General features: G+C 35.3%; 1 protein-coding gene across 5 annotated transcripts in view; it reads left to right on the top strand.

Moving 5' to 3' along the window:
• Positions 9,778 to 22,941, top strand: part of LOC109820843 (monosaccharide-sensing protein 2-like) — a 15,719-nt gene continuing 2,555 nt past the window's right edge. Inside the window, exons 1-6 of one of the 5 annotated variants that reach the window (XM_020387061.1) lie at positions 9,778 to 9,979; positions 10,104 to 10,164; positions 10,267 to 10,349; positions 10,799 to 11,365; positions 20,030 to 21,027; positions 22,437 to 22,624. In XM_020387061.1, coding sequence (XP_020242650.1) covers positions 10,274 to 10,349; positions 10,799 to 11,365; positions 20,030 to 21,027; positions 22,437 to 22,624 — 1,829 coding nt within the window. In that variant the 5' untranslated portion in view covers positions 9,778 to 9,979; positions 10,104 to 10,164; positions 10,267 to 10,273. Of the gene's footprint in view, positions 10,165 to 10,247; positions 10,350 to 10,798; positions 11,366 to 20,029; positions 21,028 to 22,436; positions 22,625 to 22,941 lie in introns of all 5 variants that reach the window. The other 4 variants (XM_020387057.1, XM_020387050.1, XM_020387044.1 and 1 more) reach the window with 4 other exon arrangements.

The raw sequence follows: 22,941 nt of genomic DNA, 5'->3' as shown, positions 1-22,941 counted from the left end.
TCGGACCTTCCGTCCTACGTCTCCGTTCCCCACTCCCGGGGAGAAATCTACTATCACGACCGGGTTTTTTATGTTCACCCGAATAACATTTACACTACACAATACGGTTTTCTAGTTTACCGAAAACTCTACAACTAACACACTCTTACAAACCCACTCTACACCATCACAAGTGTTGGACCTAGCCGTGTCTCCCTCAAGTGCTCGGTTACAACCTCTCCCTAGGTTCGTCAACCGACGCCACTCCTCTTGGGACGATCCCCGACTCTCACCACACACTCCTCTTGGTGTACAAGTGTATTACAAAGTGAATCTCACAATAAGCACAAATACAAAGTGTTTGTTCTCTACAATGGATGAGAACGAATTATAAGCTCACTCTCTAAGTTACACAATCCCACAATCCAATTATACTATGAATGTAAATACAATAAACTCAATGATTGTGTATGTGTAAAAAAAGAGAAAATAAAATCAACTAAACTCAATATGAACACTAGCTTAATAAAATGATAATCAAACAATATGAAATATAAAGCTAGATTGAGTTTAGAAAACTTTTCAATAGATGACAAGAGATGGAGGGAGAATAGTTGATTGCTCAAACTCAGATTGAGTTTAGAAAACTTTTCAATAGATGACAAGAGATGGAGGGAGAATAGTTGATTGCTCAAACTCCACTAGATGATCTCCTCAAGTTCTTGTGGAATTGAATTCTCAAACTCAAACACCCAATTGCTTAAAAGCTTCTAAACAAACATTAAACAAACTTAAACCCTTATTTAAAACTCTTTAAACTTGTTTAAAACATTTCTTAAGTGCCCTTAGAAGTATGAGGGCATGGAGTATATATAGGCTCATGAAACAAGCCCAAAAACCTAAGAAAACCAAGCAAAAAAGACAAAACAACGGATATATCAAAATCTGGAAAATATAGCCGTTATGCTACAGTAACTTCCAGAGAGTTTGGCGGTCGACCGCGGTACTGTAGCACTGCATATCAACTTTGTAAAATCAGTTAAAAATAGTAAAACAGCTCTAAAAATTATAAAATTTTGTGGGAAGGTTCTAGACATGTAGAATGACATGTTAGATAAAGAATTTCTGAAAAAGAATTTCCCAGCTGAGAGAAATAAATGTTTGAACATAGATATACAGTTTCTGAAAATCTGCTGACATACATGATTTTATAAAATCAATTGGGCACAGTAAATCAACTCCAAAAATAGTAAAATTTTGAGGGAAGTTTCTAAACATGTAGATAAATATGTCAAAGAAAGAATTTCTTGAATATCACTTTCCATTTATGAAAAATATGTCAAAGAAAGAATTTCTTGAATATCACTTTCCATTTATGAAAACTTATCTGTTTTGTAAAACATATACGAACATGTGCAAGAACAAAAACATGATTTTGTAAATTCCATTAAACATAACAAATCAATTCCAAACTTGATGAAACTTTGCGAAATGTTATAAGCATGAAAATAAACATGTTAGAAAAAGAATTTCTCAAATTGAATTTCCATTTGTGAAAACTCATGTATTTTGCAAGTGTGTCCGAAGCATGAAAACTCAAAATCATGCATGTATATATATAACTATATATATACATAGAAACCAAATACGTGTGTGTATATGATATTGAGCTTAAGGTACTTAACATACATAATATAAAACCTAAACTAAGTTACCCAAGCTAGATCTTGATCTTCAATAAGCTCTTCTTGGTAATCTTACGGATGAAGCTTGAACTTGGATCTTCAACTTGAATTTGCATAGCTTCAACCACTATTCCACCAACCTCCATTGGATATGATCGTTGAAGCTCTATTCCATCCATCCTTCAACATATTGTTTGTCTACAATAAATAACAAAATACAAATATTAGACAAACAATATTAGATGTAAATTATTTGTTAAATCATCATCAAAACAAGAAGGCCAACAACCTTCATTATCGAGTTGTTGATGTGGAAGTCATCAGATTGTAACTTTCATCATTAGTGTTTGATGGGGATTAACTATCTGCAGTAATTTTTAGATATCCTACAATAAGATTGAGAACTTAATTATATATGTAGACATATATGCTAGAGGAACCCAATTGGAAAATATGGAAGATTTGGTGAGTTTTGTGCAAAATGCACTTATGAATTCTGCGCACAAAAAGGCACCGTTAATAGGAGGATCTTTATAAAATATTAGAATTTTTAATCATGGATAGCCATATTTTGATTAGTATCACCAAATATTTAAAAAGTTTGTGACTTTGTTTGCTATAGATTGTTGTGATAAAACTCTGACTTAACATAATCTAAAATAAAAAAATAAATATTAGAAAAGGTTAGCACATTAAGTGAATACTAAATGGATAAGGTGTCCTTTTCTAAATTGCAAATTTTGACTTATAACCTTCATTTATATTGATTAACTGCATGTTGTGAACAAAGATTATAATTAACTACATTGTTGCAAATTTTAACTTCTTTATTTATACAAGTTGAGCCAATCACCTCTCCTCCTAAATCACTTGCTTTTCTTACCTACCAACACATTCTACAACCCAGTGATTGACATGCAGTCAAAATAACTCCGTCCTACGATACTCATGACTGGCAACACATTCAAATAAATGGCTCCGACGTATGACACTCATGACCACAAGACGGTCAAATAAATGGCTCCGACCAACAGTATTGATGACCGATAGGCAGTCAAATAAAAAAGATTCGTCTTTTACAGATAAAGTGATTTAATAAAGGACTAATGTGGGCTAACAAACTGTGCATATGCAGAGTAAACAAATAAGAATAATAATAATAATAGTGGATTTATATGAATACAACAACAATGCATGTAAGATGTATATCCACGTTGTTGGCTGCGGATAATAAAAGAACAAAACAAAAAGGAAAGAAGAATTCACTACAACGTAAAGCAACATGCACCAAAAAAAGAGGAGTTCGTTGTGTATAGTTCCAAACCGGTTGTACAAAATAATAATAATAATTGAGTCATATATAATTATATAAGATCTTAACTCTATCACATTGCACATAAGATAAATTATTGATGAATCGCTTGAAAAATACATGATCAATGTGTTCGTATGTATGATTCATATCAATCAGATACATGTCCATGTAATAATAAATAAATAAAGCGTGAAACACATAAAGCAAAACAAATAAATAAGAAAAAGAAGGGAAGAGCATAAATTTTGTATATACTTTCAATACACAACCTTCAAAGTTGATGAGCGCTTCTTTATACAATGTTGATATTCTAATATTGAGGATGCATCCCTGTGATAAATAGTTGACATGTGAACTGACTCCTACTAAGATAAGGATTTTATTTGTTTTAAAGTTGGGTTGGATTCATAGTCCTAATAATAAAAGGAAGTGTGCAGTTGATTTCTTTGTACAATTCTTAAAAGATGATATGAAACCTTCAACAACCTGGACTCTCAGCCTTGTGCAACGACACATTAACTAATCAACTATAATATCAATAAGAACCCTACTCGAATTAGAACAAGGCGCTTCACCCCTTTGCAAATAGACTTGAAATAGAGGATAACACTTGTAAATAGAGTTTTATTTAAATAATCTAATCTAATAAGAAAAAAATAACAAAAGCACATACATGTTGAAGGAGATGAAAGTGCTGTAAAAATTATTGTAATTTCTTAATTTGAAAAAAGATCAAACATACAATATAATTAATTACTTTAAAATAATCTAATCTAATCTAAGAAGAAGAAAATAGACTTGATATAAAAAAAAAGATAATCTAATCTAATCCAATAAGAAAAAAATAACAAAGACATATACATGTAGAAGGAGATAAAAGTGCCATGAAAGTTGTTCTAATTTCTTGGCTTATATATTGGTATGTGATGTTACATGTGAGAAGATAACAATTGCAAATGGAGTTCTATTTAGATAATAATATTATAATTTCTTAAACTTTGAAATACTATATGTTCACCTTGCTTCGTTATGTTATATATCGTAATGATTTTAAATTAGTAACTCAACATACTTCAAGAAAAGTTCAGTTTTGAATTGTAGGATTTCTATTCCTATCAAAACACGTTTAGGGTCAAGCACGATTATGCATAAATATTTTTAAATAAAGACACTAAATTGAATCCTAAGAATTCTATTCCTATCAAAGCATGGTTGTGGATAAATGTTTTTAAATAAATCAACTTATTCTTACTTAATGAATTAGTATTTGAATTTCAAGGGTAATTTTATCCATCGAAAGATTTTTCCGATCTCGTGCTTTTAAGGGAGTACGATATGATGGACGATCATCTCACTGGGGTAAATATAATTAAGATTTTCAGGTATGTTTCAATCCCAAACAAACACAAGAAACTAGGCTCTTGCTGTTTCAAATACATTGATTTCTTCTTCTTTTTTTTCCTCAAACCAAACAAGATAAATTGATGGGTGTATTTATAATCCTCTTTTTCCATGCGGAACAAACTAAATAAAACTAGTTTTTAGAAAAGCTAAGAAAAGGCATGAAAATGGCAAAATGGCCAGATTGGTATAATTTCTTGAGGCTTGGTGACAAGTTGGTATATTTTTTTAAAGTTTTGTCAGATTGGTATAAATTTTCAACTCCGGCGCCATATTGACCTTAAGTTTGGCCGGAGTTACTGTTCCGACCAGTGTTGATGGGATTTTTTGCATAAAACTCCCTTATAAAAAACTTATTCTGCTCCTAACCCCCTCCCCCTCCTCCTCATCCTCTTCCTCCTCCTCATCCTCTTACTCTCTCCTCTTCCTGCTCCTAACCCCCTCCCCCTCCTCCTCATCCTCTTCCTCCTCCTCATCCTCTTACTCTCTCCTCTTCCTCGCTCTCTTCTTCATCTCAACCCAATCCCAGCCCCCAGAAACACCCCGGGTCTGCAACGACATCAAGTTATCCTACTCCATCACCGATCGCAAGCAAATCCATCCTCTTCTCTGTTAGACACTAGAGGGGGGGTGATTAGGGTCTTACGCTAATCTAATCCCAATTAATAGCAATTAAAATTATGTTGATTAATTTGTTCTTGCAAGAATAAATATGATATGAATATGAGCAATAAAGATGAATAATATATGTACGCCAACCAAAACACAAACACACGATATGTTCACGAGGTTTGGTCCCCACGACCTACGTCCCCGCTCCTCACCTCGAGGAGATATCCACTATCACAATCCGGTTTGGAAGCCGGAACTTCTACACACTCGGTTTACAAGTTCACCGAAAACTCTCACACTACACAATCACTCAACAAACACACTTTACACACTAAGTGTAGGAACCTAGCCCGTGTCCTCCTCCTCAAGTGCTCGATTACAACCTCTCCCTAGGTTCGTCAATCGACGCCACTCCTATTGGATTTGACCCCGTCTCTCTCTCCTCACACTTCTCTCGGTGTACAAGTGTGTTACAAGTGAATCTCACAAATAAAGGTTCAATACAATGATTTGTTCTCAATTAACAAGTGAGAACACAATAAAGCTCACACTCACTAAATCCCACACTACAACCCATAATATATAATATGAGAATATCAAGCTCAATAAGTGTTTGTGATAATAGTGAATGAAACTCAATAAATATAACTCAATGAATATAGCTTAATCAAATGAAAGTGAAATAATAAGCTATATAGGAAAGAGTTTAGAAAACTTCTCAATGAACAAGAAGAGCTGAAGAAATGATGATTCCAATAGGGTTTGAAAGCCTCTTCTTGTTGTAGAAAAACTTCTCTTGAAAACAGATTGATGAAACAACTCTTAAACAGCTCTTAAACGCAATTAATAACTTGTTAAACAACAAACTTAGATTTCTTGGATGTTGGAGAAGAAGAGCAGCAATGGAGTATATATAGCACCCCAATACAACAGCTAAGAATAAGTAAAAGACCAAAAAGTCCATTTGAAAAACTAGCCGTTAGGCTCATTCTTGTTGGCCTTCTTGTTTTGATGATGATTTACAAATAATTTACTACTAATGTTGTTTGTCTAGTGTTTGTGTATTCCTATGTATTATAGACAAACAACATTGTTGGAGGTTGGATGGATTGCGCTTCAACGATGATATCCAAAGGAGGTTGGCGGAATGTCGGGTCGAAGCCTATACAATTCAAGTTAAAGATCAAGTTCAAGCTTCATCCGCAAAGTTTACCAAGATAGAGCTTCATTAAAGATCAAGATTGCTTGGGTAAATTTAGTTTAGGATTTATATTATGTGTGTTAGATACTCTAAGCTCAATATAATATACACACACGTATTTGGTTTCTATGTATATATATAGTTATATATATACATGCATGGTTTTAGGTTTTCATGTTTTGGACATACTTGCAAAATACATGAGTTTTCACAAATGGAAATTCAATTTGAGAAATTCTTTTTCTAACATGTTTGTTTTCATGTTTATAAACATTTCGTAAAGTTTCATCAAGTTTGGAATTGATTTGTTATGTTTAATGGAATTTACAAAATCATGTTTTTCGTTCGTGCATGTTCGTGCATGTTTTACAAAATAGATGAGTTTTCATAAATGGGAAGTGATATTCAAGAAATTCTTTCTTTGACATGTTTATATACATGTTTACAAACTTCCCTCAAATTTTTACTATTTTTAGAGTTGATTTACTGTGCCCAATTGATTTTACAAAATCGTATATGTTAACAGTTTTTTAGAAACTGTAAATTTGTGTTCAAACATTTATTTCTCTAAACTGGAAAATGCTTTTTCAGAAATTATTTCTCTGACATGTTATTCTACATGTCTAGAACATTCTCACAAAATTTCATAATTTTTGGAGTTTATTTACTATTTTAAATTGATTTTACAAAATAGCTGCGTACTGCTACAGTACTCCGGTCGACCGGACCGGTCGACCGGAAATGTCTCTGGACGTTTCTCAGCTTTGCATATGCCTCTCGGTCGACCGTACCGGTCGACCAAAATACTGTAGCAGCCGACTGTTGCTACAGTAACGGCTAGTTCTGTTTTTTGTTTATTTTAATATTTTGGATGTGTTTTTCTTGGTTTTTGGACTTGTTTCATGAGCCTATATATAACTTTTTAACGGCTCTTTCTCTGAGCTGTTTGCTGGGGTTTTTGGTCATTTTGTTTTGGGGGTTTTTGCTGAGATTTCTAGTGGGTATATATACCCCATTGCTGATGTCTTTTCAAGTGAGCAAGAGAGTTTTAAAAACAAGTTTAAGAAAGTTTTAATCAAGGGTTTATGTTTGGTTTAAGTGTGTTTATAAGCTTTTAAGCATTTGAGTGTTTTGGTTTTGTGAATCACTTCCACAAGAGCTTGAGGAGATCATCTATTGGTGTTTGAGCATCCAACTCTTCTCCTTCCACTCTTGATCTATTGAGAAGTTTTCTAAACTCAATCTAGCTTTATATTTTATATTGTTTGATTGTCATTTTATTAAGCTAGTGTTCATATTGAGTTTAGTTGATTTTATTATCTCTTTGTTCACACACAACCTATTGAGCTTATTGTATTTACATTCATAGTATAATTGGGTTGTGGGATTGTGTAACTTAGAGAGTGAGCTTATAATTTGTTCTCATTCATTGTAGAGAACAAATACTTTGTATTGAGCCTAATTGTGAGGATTCACTTGTAATACACTTGTACACCGAGAGAAGTGTGTGGTGAGAGACGGGGTCGAATCCAAGAGGAGTGGCGTCGGTTGACGTGCCTAGGGAGAGGTTGTAACCGAGCACTTGAGGAGGAGGACACGGGCTAGGACCAACACTTAGTGTGTGAAGTGTGATTGCATAGTGATTGTATTGTGAGGTGTAAACGTTGTTCGGGTGAACGTAGAAAACCCGGTTGAGATAGTAGAGATCTCCTCGAGGTGAGGAGCGGAGACGCAGGTCGTGGGGACCGAACTCCGTGATCATATCGTGTGTTTGAGTTTGTCATTGGCGTTCTTTTTCATTCATGCCTATTGTTTATATCGCCTTTGTCATTTGCTCTTAGTTCATTTTATCCACTATCTTGTTTATCTTGTTTATGTTTGTATCACCCTTAGTTTCATATCCTTGCATATAACTCATATTATATCTCATTGCTAGGATATATCCCTTGTTCATATTGCTTATCCTAGATCACATATCTTGTTGTATTTTATTCTTGCTAGGATAACGTATTAATTAATTTTAATTGGCATTTAATCGGATTAGATTAGCATAAGACCCTAATCACCCCCCTCTAGGGTCTAACAATTCTGACAATTCGTCGGTCGACCGGTAGGGTCGACCGATTAGTTCAAAAACTCAGAAAAACGAAGTTTTAGAGCTGGCGGTCGACCGACGTAAATTTCGGTCGACCGGAAATTCTCTCGGTCGACCGGTGCGGTCCAATTCATATCCAAAAATAGTGAAACTTTGGGGAAAGTTTATAAATGATGAAATGAACATGTTTGAAAAGGAATTTTTGGAAAAACAAATTTCGTTTGTGAAAACTACCTGTTTTTGAAAAATGATTAGAAAACCTGTATTTTTATGAAAGTGAAAGTTTGATATAGGACTTGTAAATATTCATATATATATTGTGCATATAATATATGTATATAGTGAAGTATGAAGGAGCTGTAAATATGAGATAAAGTATTTTAACAACGTTTAATGAAAAATCATCTATATGATAGAAAACGTCAAAAATCGTGTTAAGTGTATATATATTGAGCTTAGATATAATCATACTATATATGTAAGTAAACTAAACATATACCTAGGTAAATCCACGCAAATGAACTTGAATCTTTAACGCTTGATTAACGCGTGTTGAAATACCTGAAAAAAAAACATAAACACAAAACACTAGAAAACTTATTAGTAATAAATTGTTTGTCAAATCATCATCAAAACTATAGGGTCAACATTCTCAAGGACCCCAAAGCCCAGCCCAACTCCTTCAAAGCCACGGCCACCGTCCAAAACAACGGCCTCGCCGAGCTCAAAGCTTGGTCCCTCCTTATTCAAGTCCAGCACCAAGAGCTCATCGTCTTCGCCAATGGTGCTGTCCTCAACAACAACTCCCTGTTCCCCTTCAACACCTCAGACTCCGATGGCCTCGCCTCGTTCTCGGGCTTCCCGAGCCCAGATCTCAAAACCCCCCATAGAGACCGCTGGAGATTTGACCCAGATTCAGGAACAGATCGACCTCGTCAGGACTTTCTTCGAGTCACCTCTACCCGCTTACCCTTTGCCCAAATCGATATCTCTCGACGACCCTTTATACATCTGCCCATCACCGAAGTTGGGTTTCAATTCGAGCAGTTCGCCAATCGGAGTAGTCGCGAATGTTTGGGAGCAGGATGAGGAGGAGGAAGAGGAGGAGGAGGAGGAGGAGAGGGAGGGGAGGGGGTTAGGAGCAGGATAAGTTTTTTATAATGGACTTTTATGCAAAAAATCTCATCAACACTAGCCGGAACAGTAACTCCGGCCAAACTTAAGGCCAATATAGCGCCGGAGTTGAAAATTTATACCAATCTGACAAAACTTAAAAAAAAATATACCAACTTGTCACCAAGCCTCAAGAATTTATGCCAATCTAGCCATTTTTAGTGTTTTAGCATGAATTTTCATTTCCAATTTTTTTTCGGAAATGAACCAAACAAGCCCTTAGTTAGAACCTTCAAACATAGTAAATTAAAATTTCCTCTATTCCTTCTGTTAAACTCTCAAACAAAATATATTAATGAACTCCCAAAGACATTGTTGCAACAGAAAACTTTAAAAATTCAAAGTTATCTTCTCCCTGCTTATCATTCAAGAAAAGTTTCATCCTTAATAATTTTTCTTCCACAGGTTGCTTGCTCTCCAATCTTCGAACTGTAATTAAAAATTTACTCTCCTTTCTCAGAGCAGAGATAAGCTTAGAGAGAGAAGACAAGAATCCAGGTGGCGATCAGCGAGCGGGCGTATGAAACCCTTAGCCCAATATTTTTCTCCCATTTGTTCTCTCCTTTTCTTCTCTTTTTTTAGTTTATTGTTTGATTTTTGTCGGCTTTTATACTTTCTGCTCCCTACTCTACTTGCCCCTAGGTTTTCCCAAAGCCAACGCTTCGCTGTCCTCCCCCAATCTCAATCATCGCTGCTTCAATTGGTAGTTCTTTGGTGTTCTTTTGATCTTTTTTTTTTGGGCGATTTTGCCCTAGGTTTTGGCTTAATTTGATTGTGAGAAAGTAGTGTGCTTTTTTAAGCGAAGGGAGAAGATGGGAGCGGTGCTGATTGCAATTGCTGCTGCGATTGGGAATCTTTTGCAGGGTTGGGATAATGCTACCATTGCTGGTAAATTTCTGCTTTTTTTGTTTTTTTTAATCTCTCATTTATGTGTGAATTTTCAAGGTTTCAATGCCAAAAGTTTGGGTATTTAACTTGTTAGAGTATAAAAATATAAGTTTCAACCCTCACTCCAACTTCGGAGAGTTTTGGTGCACTGGAAAGTACAGTTGGCAAGCTTTAATTTTTAATTTTGACGGTGTTAACTATTTTTACAGTAATAAACACGTGTAAATGATAAAATTTTGTTCTTGGCGATGTTCTTAATGGTATGAATTTCTAAATGTTTTTATTTTGATTTTCTTAATCAGTATGATATCAATATCTTAATGGTAAAAGTTTGAATGTGAAACATGAAGTTTGAAGAAGGGTGAACTATCTATGGTGTTTAAGTTAACACATGAATAGTAATTTTTTTGGTATTTAATGATTTTCTTAATGGTATTATTTTACTCCAGGGGCTGTTCTTTACATAAAGAGGGAATTTAACTTGGACAGTGAACCACTTATAGAGGGTTTAATTATAGCTATGTCTTTGATTGGAGCCACTCTCATCACTATTGTCTCGGGAGGCATATCTGACTCTATTGGTCGCCGTCCAATGCTAATCCTTTCTTCAGTACTCTATTTTGTCAGCGGTGTCGTTATGTTGTGGGCTCCGAATGTCACTGTCCTTCTCGTTGCAAGACTTATAGATGGCTTTGGGATCGGTATATGTGTAACCCTTGTCCCTCTATATATTTCTGAGACAGCCCCTTCAGACATAAGGGGGTTGTTGAATACCCTTCCACAGTTCACTGGATCAAGTGGGATGTTTATATCATATTGTATGGTTTTTGGAATGTCGTTAATGGCGAAACCTAATTGGAGACTTATGCTTGGGGTTCTCTCGGTTCCTTCTTTATTGTATTTTGCATTGACAGTGCTTTATCTGCCTGAGTCGCCAAGGTGGCTTGTTAGTAAAGGGCGCATGCTTGAGGCAAAGCATGTTTTGCAAAGGTTACGGGGAAGAGAAGATGTCTCAGGTTAGTATGTTATGAATTTTCGTGTGTAATATTCTTTCCATATAATCTCTTAGCATTTATTGGGTCATGACGGGATTTACTTCATTATTACATCTTTTATTTCATATGTCTCCATTTATGAATTTATCGCATGTATGATTTTTACCAAAGGTGTTCTTTTTAAAATTTTACCTATTGCTAATGCATCCATAATAGCTTATGCTGCATTAGTCACAGTGTTTATAATTTACAGTTTTACAGGCTAGCTATATATAGTAGAAATTTCCATCAGCTTTTGAGGCTTTATTTGCTGGTAAATGGAATGAAACATGAAAAGAGATTTATTGGAAAGTTGGAAAGAAGTCTTAATTGTTAGTAGTTATTAACATATTGCATAATTGAGTATGCATTTGTAGACTGCATAATTGAAGTGAAACTTTAGCTGCTAACAATATAATATTGTTTGAACAGTTGATCAATTCTTTTTAATAAGAACATTGCTAAGGCAATGTCTTTTATCAAACAGTCTTTATGTTATTGATATCGAAGATGTTTTGTCTTGGTCCTAGCTTATGAAGTTCTACGTGAAACTACCATGATTCAAGAGCACACCATTTCATATATATTGGATATTTTGGCTGTAAGAGTCATTGTCCAAAAAGTTTCAGCTTTTTTTTTGTATGACCTGTCCAATCCCTCTCTGTACACCAACCCCACGCCACACAAATGGAAGCACAAGTTCTGGTGATGCTATCTGAAAAAAACAATCCAGGCAGTTACATTTTCAAGCATCTCATCTAAGGCATTAGGTAACTCCGTAACTGCTGAACAATCTTGTGTATAAGATGACCTGATATGATGCAAGTCATGGAAAGTCAGTTGGAGTGGATATAGTATACAACATGAATCGTTCAAGTCATCGCCAAGTATGTGCAGGGATCAACTTTTGGACATATCCTAACAGTGTTTCAATAATGTTATATACACACTAACAAGTTAAAATTTTTATTCATTATCTAATTGAATTGTAGATGCAGATATGCAATTTTCTTACTTTGCTCATGAAGGATGATCACATGTGATTTTTATTTTATATTTTGAATTGTGTTACTTGGGATTTTATCTCGTAATATTTGAGTTTCATGTTTATGTGAAATGTACATATCCACATATGTAGGTAATGTAAATTAAAAGCGAGCATTTCCTACTATCTTAATTTTGCTAAACTTGGAGTTTGGTTGCATTCATATATTGTCGTAAATTCACATATTTGTATTCATCCATCATTAATGTACACTTAACAAGCTTAGTGTTAGTTTTTGACTATTTGGTCCTTATCAACTTTTTTTCCCCAGCTGATAGTGTCACTGTCAAAAGATCCTGATCTGTCTGGTCTAAATTAATTTTGGTTTTAAATTGAAATTTTGTCTTTATTGGTGTCAGAGATTGGTGGGCTTAGCTCCAAAGCCACCACCGTAACATCAAAACCCAAGCACTTCTTCTTTTTGTTGGTGTTGCTAGAGTTTATTGTTTCAGCATAAGCTGCTACCAATACATCGTCTTATGTTTTGGGTAGATGGAAAACAAAGTAAGGTATAAAACGGAAATTGACTTCAATGTTTGAACAAGAAAATCATCTAACTCGAATGGCGATACATTTTTAAGATAGTAAAAGATTACGGGTTTGAAAAGATGCCCTGTTTAACCTAAACATCTTCAACAAGTAGCTATCATTATGTAGCACCTTGAGAATTTCTCTCTGTTGGCATTATTTGGTAATAGATTGAAAGTGAAACTGTACAAAATGCCAAACCAAAATTTATGGAGGATACTCAAACTAAAGTCTATATTAGGCCATGGCTGAAGTATAGGGTCTAGACCAATACATGAATTATATTAAATTTTAAGTAGCTAATCTGATCCGGCTGAAACTGACAATATAGTTATATTGGCAAATATTGGCTAGAATGTTGCTATTGGCTAATGACGACTAAAATTTGAAAGTTTGATTTGATCGTGTTATATGGGTAAAATTAATAAAGAAAGCCATGAATAAAAACTTTTGATTAAGCTCTAACTTATTCCATATATCAATAACTTTGATCTCGATCTACCAAAACGATCAAACTCTTGATAAGGATGTTAATAAAGGCGAATCAAAAACCACAACCATACTGGTATCTTAGACCTTGTTTTAGAATTCTATATTTGAGAGCCTCTAGTTTGTGAAAGTTTCCAGTTATGTGAATGGGAGGGCAGGATGTTTCAAGGTAGCCGATCTTTGGGGAACTAATCAAAAGTATATAACCACAAAGATCTCGTTAAATAAATTTTAAAAAGTAGGAAATTTGTAACAAATCAATTTCTAAGGATGGAAAGTATATTATATTCTTTATTAAGCAGTAAAGGAAGTAGGATAACGCTGTTAGTCTAGTTGACATCCAATTCCTATTAGGGTTTTAGGGTACATAATAAACCACCAAATTTCATGGAAAAAGGGATTTAGTGCGGGAGAGGAAATTTTAGTTGAGGTGACCAGGAAAGAGAAAAGGAAAAGAGAGAACTAGTTGGCCAGAATTGAAATATAATATTCAATTCATTCATTTTTTAAAATCTAATTTCTGATTTCATCATTTGTTTGGTTTTTGTATGCAATTCTAACTAAAATTAAACTAATCTTAACTAACCCATTCAAGTCAAATTCCAGTAAATAGTAAAAATGTAAGATATGATCGTAATCAAAAGATAATGCTTATGAACTATTTAACTTACAACAGCAATGCCTTTATCACAAAATTTTGGGGTCGGCTAATAATGCTACTAAAGGATAGAATTGGATTCAAAAGCTGGAGTGTGAGGTGGTTCTCATGAATCAACAGTACTGATCAGATGACACCATTGTTTTAAATATCGGCCGATAATCGATATTATCGGCCGAGTTATCGGATTTTTGAGCTCTCCGTTAGGATAAGTTGGTTTTGTAATCGGTTATCGTTTTGGAGAGATTATCGGCGAGTTATCGGCATTATCGGCACTTATCGGCCGATAAGTAAGGCTAAATTATCGGTATTATCGGGATTATCGGCCAGACATTTTGAGTTGAGTTGTTGAGTTTTTAAAACCCGACCCGATCTGTTTTGTTAATAATATGAAACTTAAAATCCGAAACTTTGTGAACTCGACCTTCAAACCCTAACTTCGTCTCTAGCGGCTGCTCCTTTTCTCGTTGGGCGCTTCCTCCGTTATCTCCATCTCATGTTCTTTGCGCCTCTTCGTCACTCGCCTTCGTGAATTTCAACCTTGAACTTCGTCGCTCGCTTACCCTTTGTCAACCATGTTTTTTTTGTCCGGAAACATGGCTATATACACATGCTGTGAGCTTTCCTTCTCTTGTAATACCTTCACGCACTCACTTTCTCTTTTGAGTAATATCATTTCTATAACTATTCTTTTATCATACTTTGCTTTTTTGTTTTTCCTGTAACATAGACTTATATAAGAAATTAGTGAATAAACTGTACATACTTTACTTTTCTGTTTTGGTATGTTTATATTTCATTAAGCATGGTTAGATTACATTTTTTAGTAGTTATATTATATATATACATCATCCAGTATATTGCTCCGATAAATACTACTTATCCCCGATATATCCCCGATTTTCGCTATCCGATAAGGATTTTGGTCATCCAATAAATCCCTGATAACCGATATTTAAAACCTTGGATGACACCTCTCATAACTAAATCTGCTAATACATCCTGCTTCAATACAAGTCGTGGGTAGTAAAAATTGATATTAGCCCCTGTAAACTTTATAATGATCAGGTGACACCTTCCATATCTAAATCTGCTAATACATCCTGCTTCAATACAAGTCGTAGGTAGCTTAATTTGATATTAGCCCCTGAAAAGTTTATATTTTAAGTAAGCCCTTCTTCAAATTTGGGGTCCAACTTATAATGGTTCTTTTCAGGGATCCTAAATAACCATTTTTTTAAAACCTTAAGTTGAAGGGTTGTGGGAAGGTTGTACAGGGAGGACATGATTACTACTACATCTGCATATCTTTCCCTTTGTGAATATAGTTGTTGTTCCCATTTCCCAACGAAAGTAAATATTTATAATTTTTACAAATTTAGATATTGTGAAATACTGAGATTAGTCTGATAATACTCGTATGTTAATAAATAGGACAAAAGGTTGTAGAGAAAACTGGAGTAGTCTCCTTAGTCTTTTCTTACTGAAACGTAAACAATTCTACTAGGTTTAATCAAGAGATTACATCATTTTCGTATTAGATGTACCTAAATATATATATTTATACAGTAACAATTCAGACATTTATTTTGAATGCTCTGCTTCAACCTGATGCATATCCATGTTTTAAGTTGACACTCTAAGTTGCATGGAAAGGGGTACGAGTATTGGTATGGTTAGGGTACGGGTACGGGACACGGCAAAACTGTAAAATATAGGGTATGGGGACACGGCTATATATATATCAAGGTTTTAAATATCGGATATCGAGTTCATGTCAGACGGCTAAAATCCATGTCGGATAGCGAAAATCGGGGATATATCGGGAGAGATGGACTAAATATCAGATTGTCATATCGGGTGGTGCACATATGTATAATTTCATGTCCTAAATGTAATCTAAGCATTCCTAAATTCAATATAAGCATACTTTATAAATTTTATAGACTAAACATATAAAAAAACTGAATTTGCAAAGTCCTCTTACTCAGCATACTTTATAAATTCTATAAAAAGTAAAGACTCATCACCCCCGAATAGATAAGACTAGAATTTTCTCCCCTCTTTGATTATCCACAGAATTGCTACCAGACTGTCACATAAAGAAGAAACGCAGAAACTCTTTGAGTATTACATGTTTATATCATTAGATGATAAACAGGGATTATTACGAGAAACCAGGGATTATTATTAAATGATAAACAAGGATCATTACGAGAAATCAGCCAGATGTCTTGTTTTCCCAACGTGCTGCCTAAAACATGTTGCCAAACATTGAATATTCTACAAATGAATAATTTACAGCAACAAAAAGCATGGAGCTATTTGAATAATAATATATAATAATATAATGTAATGTAACAAAAAATAGTAAAAACAAGGGGAAACAGTAAATTAAGACATTGAATAAGATAAACAAGATGAAATCAACACTAAAACCCAGATGATGTGAAAATCTTCTAAATGTAAAGGTTTTGAAGAAGAAGAGAGAGAGAGAGAGAGAAACAGACAGACGATGAGAAAGGGACTCATACCTGACGGCTAAATAAGCTAAGGAAAGCTGCAACTTCGACTTCGCGCAGGGAAGAAAGAGAGGAGAAGGCGACGCTGGAGATGATGGACTTTGATGTCGCAGGGAGGAAAGAGAGGAGAAGCCAGCGATGTGAGGAGAACGAACACAAGACAAAGAAGACGAAGGCGGCTGATGGGTTGCCAGTCGTAGCCCTAGGTTTTTTTCGTTTTTTCTTTTGAACGGGTTCGTTTCTGTCTATCGGCTTCAAAAACAGACCCTTAACATCAGAACAGGTCATATGGGGTTGGGTTTTCAAACCCAAACTCAATAAGGAAAAAAACGTTTTAAACCGATAATGGAACATATCGACTGATTTTTCGAAGCTGAAAAGTCGGCCGATATGCCTGATATATCTCCGACATATCCGATTTCCTCCTGAAAAACGACATGCAACATAAAATTGCCTGATTTGTGTCGTTCGAACCCTAATTATGACATATCGGTCGACATTTAAAACACTGATATATATATATATATATATATATTATATTATATATATAGAGCAAAAACTTGTCACTTAAGTGGACATCCATAAACTTTTTTAACTTAGATGTTTCCTAGGGTCCTTGATGTATGAGTGACTTTTTATATGTTAAATAAGTGGATTATAAAGTTTGGTGGACACACTTCCTATTACATAAGTTGACACAAGTTATACTCGAATATATATATATATATATATATATATATGGAATATGGGTTGCTTGTACAGACAAAATTGTGTTGGTATGAGATGTCACATCTCCCTTCACTCTCATCCCAAATTGGGATATTTACATGGGTAGTGAGTGGATGAGATTGTGACACCATCACTGACAAGCACAAAATCGTGCTTGGTACTAAGCATAGCGCATTTATATATATATTATATATATATATATATATATAATATATATATTATTATATATAATATAAATATAGAAGACGAGGAAGAGCGAGAATTGGTACCAGTTAATGCCATGAACTTGGTTTGACGTGGACTTCTTGTCCTACATTCTCCAGCATGAGTAGAGTGAAAAGTGGTGATGATCTATTTCAGTAGTAATGTAGGGTCAATCAGTCACAATCACTACAAGTTCATGTAGCTACTTGGTACCAATGTTACTATTTTCCATATATATATATATAAACACTATATTATATGAGGTGACTTATCCCCTCAATTAAGTGGAGCAAGAGGATTTGTCCACTAAACTTCTAGCCAATCATAATATATATATATATATATATGTAAAGTTTCTTCATTCTTGCATGGGCCCTAGGTATATCAATGAATAGAAAGTTTGGTGATGTCCTACAGTTGACATAGTATTCTCAATTATATATATATATATACTAGATATATATATATATATATATATATATATAGAATTAATAATATACATGAAATCATTTTTTCCGCTTCATGCGTCATTAGAATTAAAATTACAATCACATTTTTAAGTTTCTTTAATCATATTGATGATCATAAATTGAACTACTCATTTTTTTCATTAGACATCCAAACAACCCTTTAATTATATAGTTTAGAACTTGGGTATGGACTGAAACGAATCCGACCCATATCTAATTGGTTTTAAGAAAAGGATGTGAAGCTATGTTACCCTGACACGAAATTTTTGGTCCCGTACCCGTGTCGGGTAGACGGGTACGTATTGGGTGCGGATCCGCACCCAAACGACAGGGACACGGCTACTTCACTCGCGAGGGAGAAAAAAAAACAAACCTGAAATTTTGTCTTCGCCACCTTGAAATACCGCTACTTCACTCGCGAGGGAGAAAAAAAAACAAACCTGAAATTTTGTCTTCGCCACCTTGAAATACCGAGTGCTCTGAAGCGATTCTGCCTTCACTATCTTCAAACCCATCGATTGAAGCGACGACCCCATCAACGGAAGCGACGAATCCTGCTCCTCGACGACAAATCCTGCTCCTCAACGACGAAATCAGGAGCCTCGACGAAGCAATTTCAGCGCCTCGATGACGAAACAACTCCTCGACGACGAATCGTGTTCTTCGACGACGACGAAAACCCTAGAGATTGGCGAGAAGAAATGGGAGGAGGCGACGAAGACGGAGGAGAAATTGGAGGCGGCGGAAACCCTAGAGGGGGGAGGTTGAGGTTTTATATGGGGAGGGGTTTGGGTTTTTTTCTTCGCCCGTTTGTTTTTTATATGGGGAGGGGTTTTGGTTTTGGTTTGGGTTTTATTTAGAAGGGGGGTTTGGGTTTGGGTTTGGGTTTTATATGGGGAGGGGTTTGGGTTTGGGTTTATATAAGTAATAATATTAGTTCAAAATTTTTAATTAAAATAAAAATAGTTTTCTATTTCTTATGCAAGGAATATAGTTTTAATTTTGGAATATGCTAGTTAGTTGTAAGTTTTTGGGATATAGTACTAACTTTTGGAGATATATTGTAACTTTAAACAATATATTGTAATATTTTGAGCGATGTTTGTCATATTTTGGGGTATATTTGCAAATGTAATATGTATTTAATTCAATATTGATCTAAAGTTAATTATTTTATATATACAGTCGTGTCCCTGTACCCTATTTTTTACAAATTTGCCGTGTCCCCATACCCGTACCCGCACATGTACCCGTATCTAGGCAACATAGATGTGAAGGGTAAGCTATACATCCAAGAAGTGCTTGACAAGTGGTTTAAATTAACACATATATCGTATAATTGAGTACATGTTATAATAAATGCATGCATATATTCAAGAAGTGTCCATGAAGTTTGGGTACGGGAAAGTGTCAGGTACGTGTCCGGTACAGGTACGACTTCGTTATAGAAGTACTCGGGTAACATAGGTTGACAGATATTGAAGACCATTGCTTGATAGAAAATGAATAAAACATAGATTCAGACTTCTTTTTTTTAACCCTTAGTCCTGGTTTACTACATAGATCAAGTCATTTTAAATATTTAATATCGAACAACACCTTGCATATGACTTTAGGCCACGTAGGAAGGCCTCGATAGAAAAAGTGGTTACAAGGAAAGGTTGAGAAGCCAGGGTAAAAAAAAAATTGTTCAGGATAATATATCTGCAGCTCATTCATTGACCTCACCTTCCTGTCATGTTTCCTTGCTCTGTCTGCATCGATAATTTTTGTCAAAGTGTTCTTCTCTGCTAGAGAGAAAATATTTATTGAAAGGCTATAATTTTTGTTGAGTCTCAATAGCCTTTGAACGAACTCTCATATCATATCTATCTGCTATTAGCTTGCTGAGAAGATATGACCAGTTCACTAACTTTAAAATCATATTCTTCCTGTACATATAACCATTTACGCGAGAAAGGATTTAAATGAAAATATTTTGCTGGTATTTTTTGTCCACAGGAGAATTGGCTCTTCTTGTTGAAGGCTTGGCAGTTGGTGGGGATATTTCAATTGAAGAATATATAATTGGACCTGCTGATGAGCTTATTGACGAGGACCCAGCAGCTGAAAAAGAAAAGATTATGTTACATGGGCCTGAAGCAGGCCAGTCTTGGGTAGCTCGCCCCGTTAAGGGAGAAAGTGTCCTCAGAAGTTCTCTAGGTAGTGTCTTCCGCCAAGGGAGCCTGGCAAACTCGAAGATCCCTCTTATGGACCCTGTCGTCATTCTTTTCGGAAGCGTCCATGAAAAGACGCCTGAATTGGGAGGAAGTATGCGAAGTACGTTATTTCCCAATTTCGGTAGCATGTTCAGTGTGGTTGGTCAGCAACCCAGAACGGAGCAGTGGGATGAAGAGATTGGCCAAAGGGAGGGTGAGGGTGAGGGTGAGGGTGAGGTTGAGGTTGAGGTTGAAGGTGAGGATTATCCATCTGATGCTGAAAGGAGTGATATGGATGAAAATTTACAGACTCCTCTGCTTTCTCGTCAAACAACGAGCATGGAGGGCAAGGACATTGTCCCTCATCAAGCTTCTCATGGAACTACTTTAAGCATGAGACAGAGCAGTCTTTTGCAAACTGGGGATGCAGTCAGTAGCATGGGTATTGGGGGTGGATGGCAACTGGCTTGGAAATGGGCGGAAAGAGAAGGAGCAGATGGGCTTAAAGAGGGGGGATTCAAGAGAATTTATTTGCGTCCAGAGGGTGTTCCTGGGTCACAGAAAGCTTCTATTGTTTCTCTTCCTGGAGGTGACTTCCAAGGACCTGAGGTTGTTCAAGCAGCAGCATTGGTGAGTCAACCTGTGCTTTTTTCAAAAGAGCTGATGGATCAACATCCAGTTGGACCAGCTATGGTTCATCCGGCAGAGGCAATTTCTAAAGGGCCAAGGTTGGGAGAACTTTTCAATGCTGGAGTCAAGCATGCACTGCTTGTTGGAGTTGGGATCCAAATTCTTCAACAGGTATAATTGTCTTTATTGTGTAGCATGGCATTTGTATTGTGTGAATAAATGAGAGGCTAGATTTTATGTCATTATCTGTCATGAGCACTTCCCTATTACCTTTTTCCTTAAACACAAATTACAGCTGACTCGGACACAAAATATACTTGCATGTTGCATTTTATATGAAAGATAATTAGACCTTAAGTCATTCCCATTATTTCCGAGTGGGCCAAACCTTAACCTGGATGACCCTCGAGTGTTCCACCAAAGTGATAAAGCTAAGACATGGAGCTGCATGATGAACCATTATCAAGGGCTGTTATACAAGGGCTGTTATACCAAATTGTGTTGGTAGTAGGAGCTTGTCATCCTAGAGGTGGTAATACCAGTTTGTTTGTAGGAGATTTAACCATAGGGCTTTAATAATAGACTGAAACCATTTTAAGCTTAAAAGTTAACTCATTGAGATTTATATTGCAATCCCATATTAAGATTTAAACACTCATATTCCCACTCTTTTTTATGATGACTGAATTTTAATTTCTTTTCTTTTAACCAGATGCGATGCATACCCAGTAGAGCTCCTGTTATTGTGAATAAAAGTGAAATTTGGGTTCAGCTAAGAAAGCTGGGAAATTTCTGCCCTGCTTATAGCTAAGTTGTTTTGTTTATAATGCAAAGGTGAAATTTCACCAGGGGTGCAAGACAAAGAAATCACCTATATGAACTGGCCATCTCAAGATTAATCCCTCGCTTTTAGGGTAAAAACTGTGAAATGTTGACTAAATGTAGAAGTCAATTCCAAAGCGCGTATAGGTTTGGCCCTTTCAAACTTCTCCAATGAAATTTGATAGTAGAGCTCCTCAATTGTGTCATGGCTTGGGACAATATTCTGTTCATCAGAGAATCACAAGGTAAAAAAAATTGAACTAAACAATCATTTATGAGGTTAGTCCTATTATCAGATTAAGCATATGGAATGATTCTTTAATTGGTTTATGGAGACCATGCTTTCTGTTAGAAAATCAAAATTAGAAAAATTAGCATACATTTAATTATTCTGAGTTTCCTCATGCTCTTTCATCTTAAACTGATCATATTCCTTTCATGAGATATAGTAGGGCAAACACAACACTTTTGTCGTTTCTAAAGAAATGTACTTGATTCCCATGTTGGAGAAAGTCTAAATGATATCTGTATTGTTGACTCAATTGAATGGATACAAGTAATGATGGATGTTAAATGAACTGTTCCTTGAAATTCTCTTGGAATTTTTGAAATCTAATAACTTTCATACTAGTGAAATTTTCTCGTCTTTCATTATTTACTCATAGGTTAGTTTTCCTTGAAGATCACGGATAACTGTCATAGTTTATGCTTTCCTTTAAGCAGATCAATGTCATTCAATTTTTCTCATCTTTTTGCAGTTTGCTGGTATAAACGGTGTGCTCTACTACACCCCTCAGATTCTAGAGCAAGCAGGAGTTGACGTTCTTCTTTCAAACATTGGCATAAGTGCAGATTCAGCATCTATTCTTACAAGTGCTCTCACAACCTTGTTAATGCTCCCAGCTATTGGTGTTGCCATGAGGCTAATGGATATATCAGGCAGAAGGTCATTTATCAACTCTTTCCTCTTGCATAGTATCTTTTATCAAAAAAATGCACAACAATTCTGGTGTTGGAGTCAGCTTAGGCTATTACTGATAGAATTCAATATGCAGATATTATAGATTCAAATTTTAATTTTGATCCTCTAAATTGAAACCTGTATTGTTGGACCTAAAGGTGATTTCGATGTCTTTTAACCATGTATCTTATGTTGTAAAGTTTAGCATTTCATAATTTTCATAAAATCAAATAGTTTCTCATTTTGTAGTTTGGTTCTGAAAGTATTTGTATTTTCAATACCATATAATATATATATATATA

The sequence above is a fragment of the Asparagus officinalis genome, chromosome 1 (assembly GCF_001876935.1).
Source record: "Asparagus officinalis chromosome 1, Aspof.V1, whole genome shotgun sequence".
Lineage (NCBI taxonomy): Eukaryota > Viridiplantae > Streptophyta > Magnoliopsida > Asparagales > Asparagaceae > Asparagus > Asparagus officinalis.
This window is presented reverse-complemented; position numbering and strand designations above follow the sequence as displayed.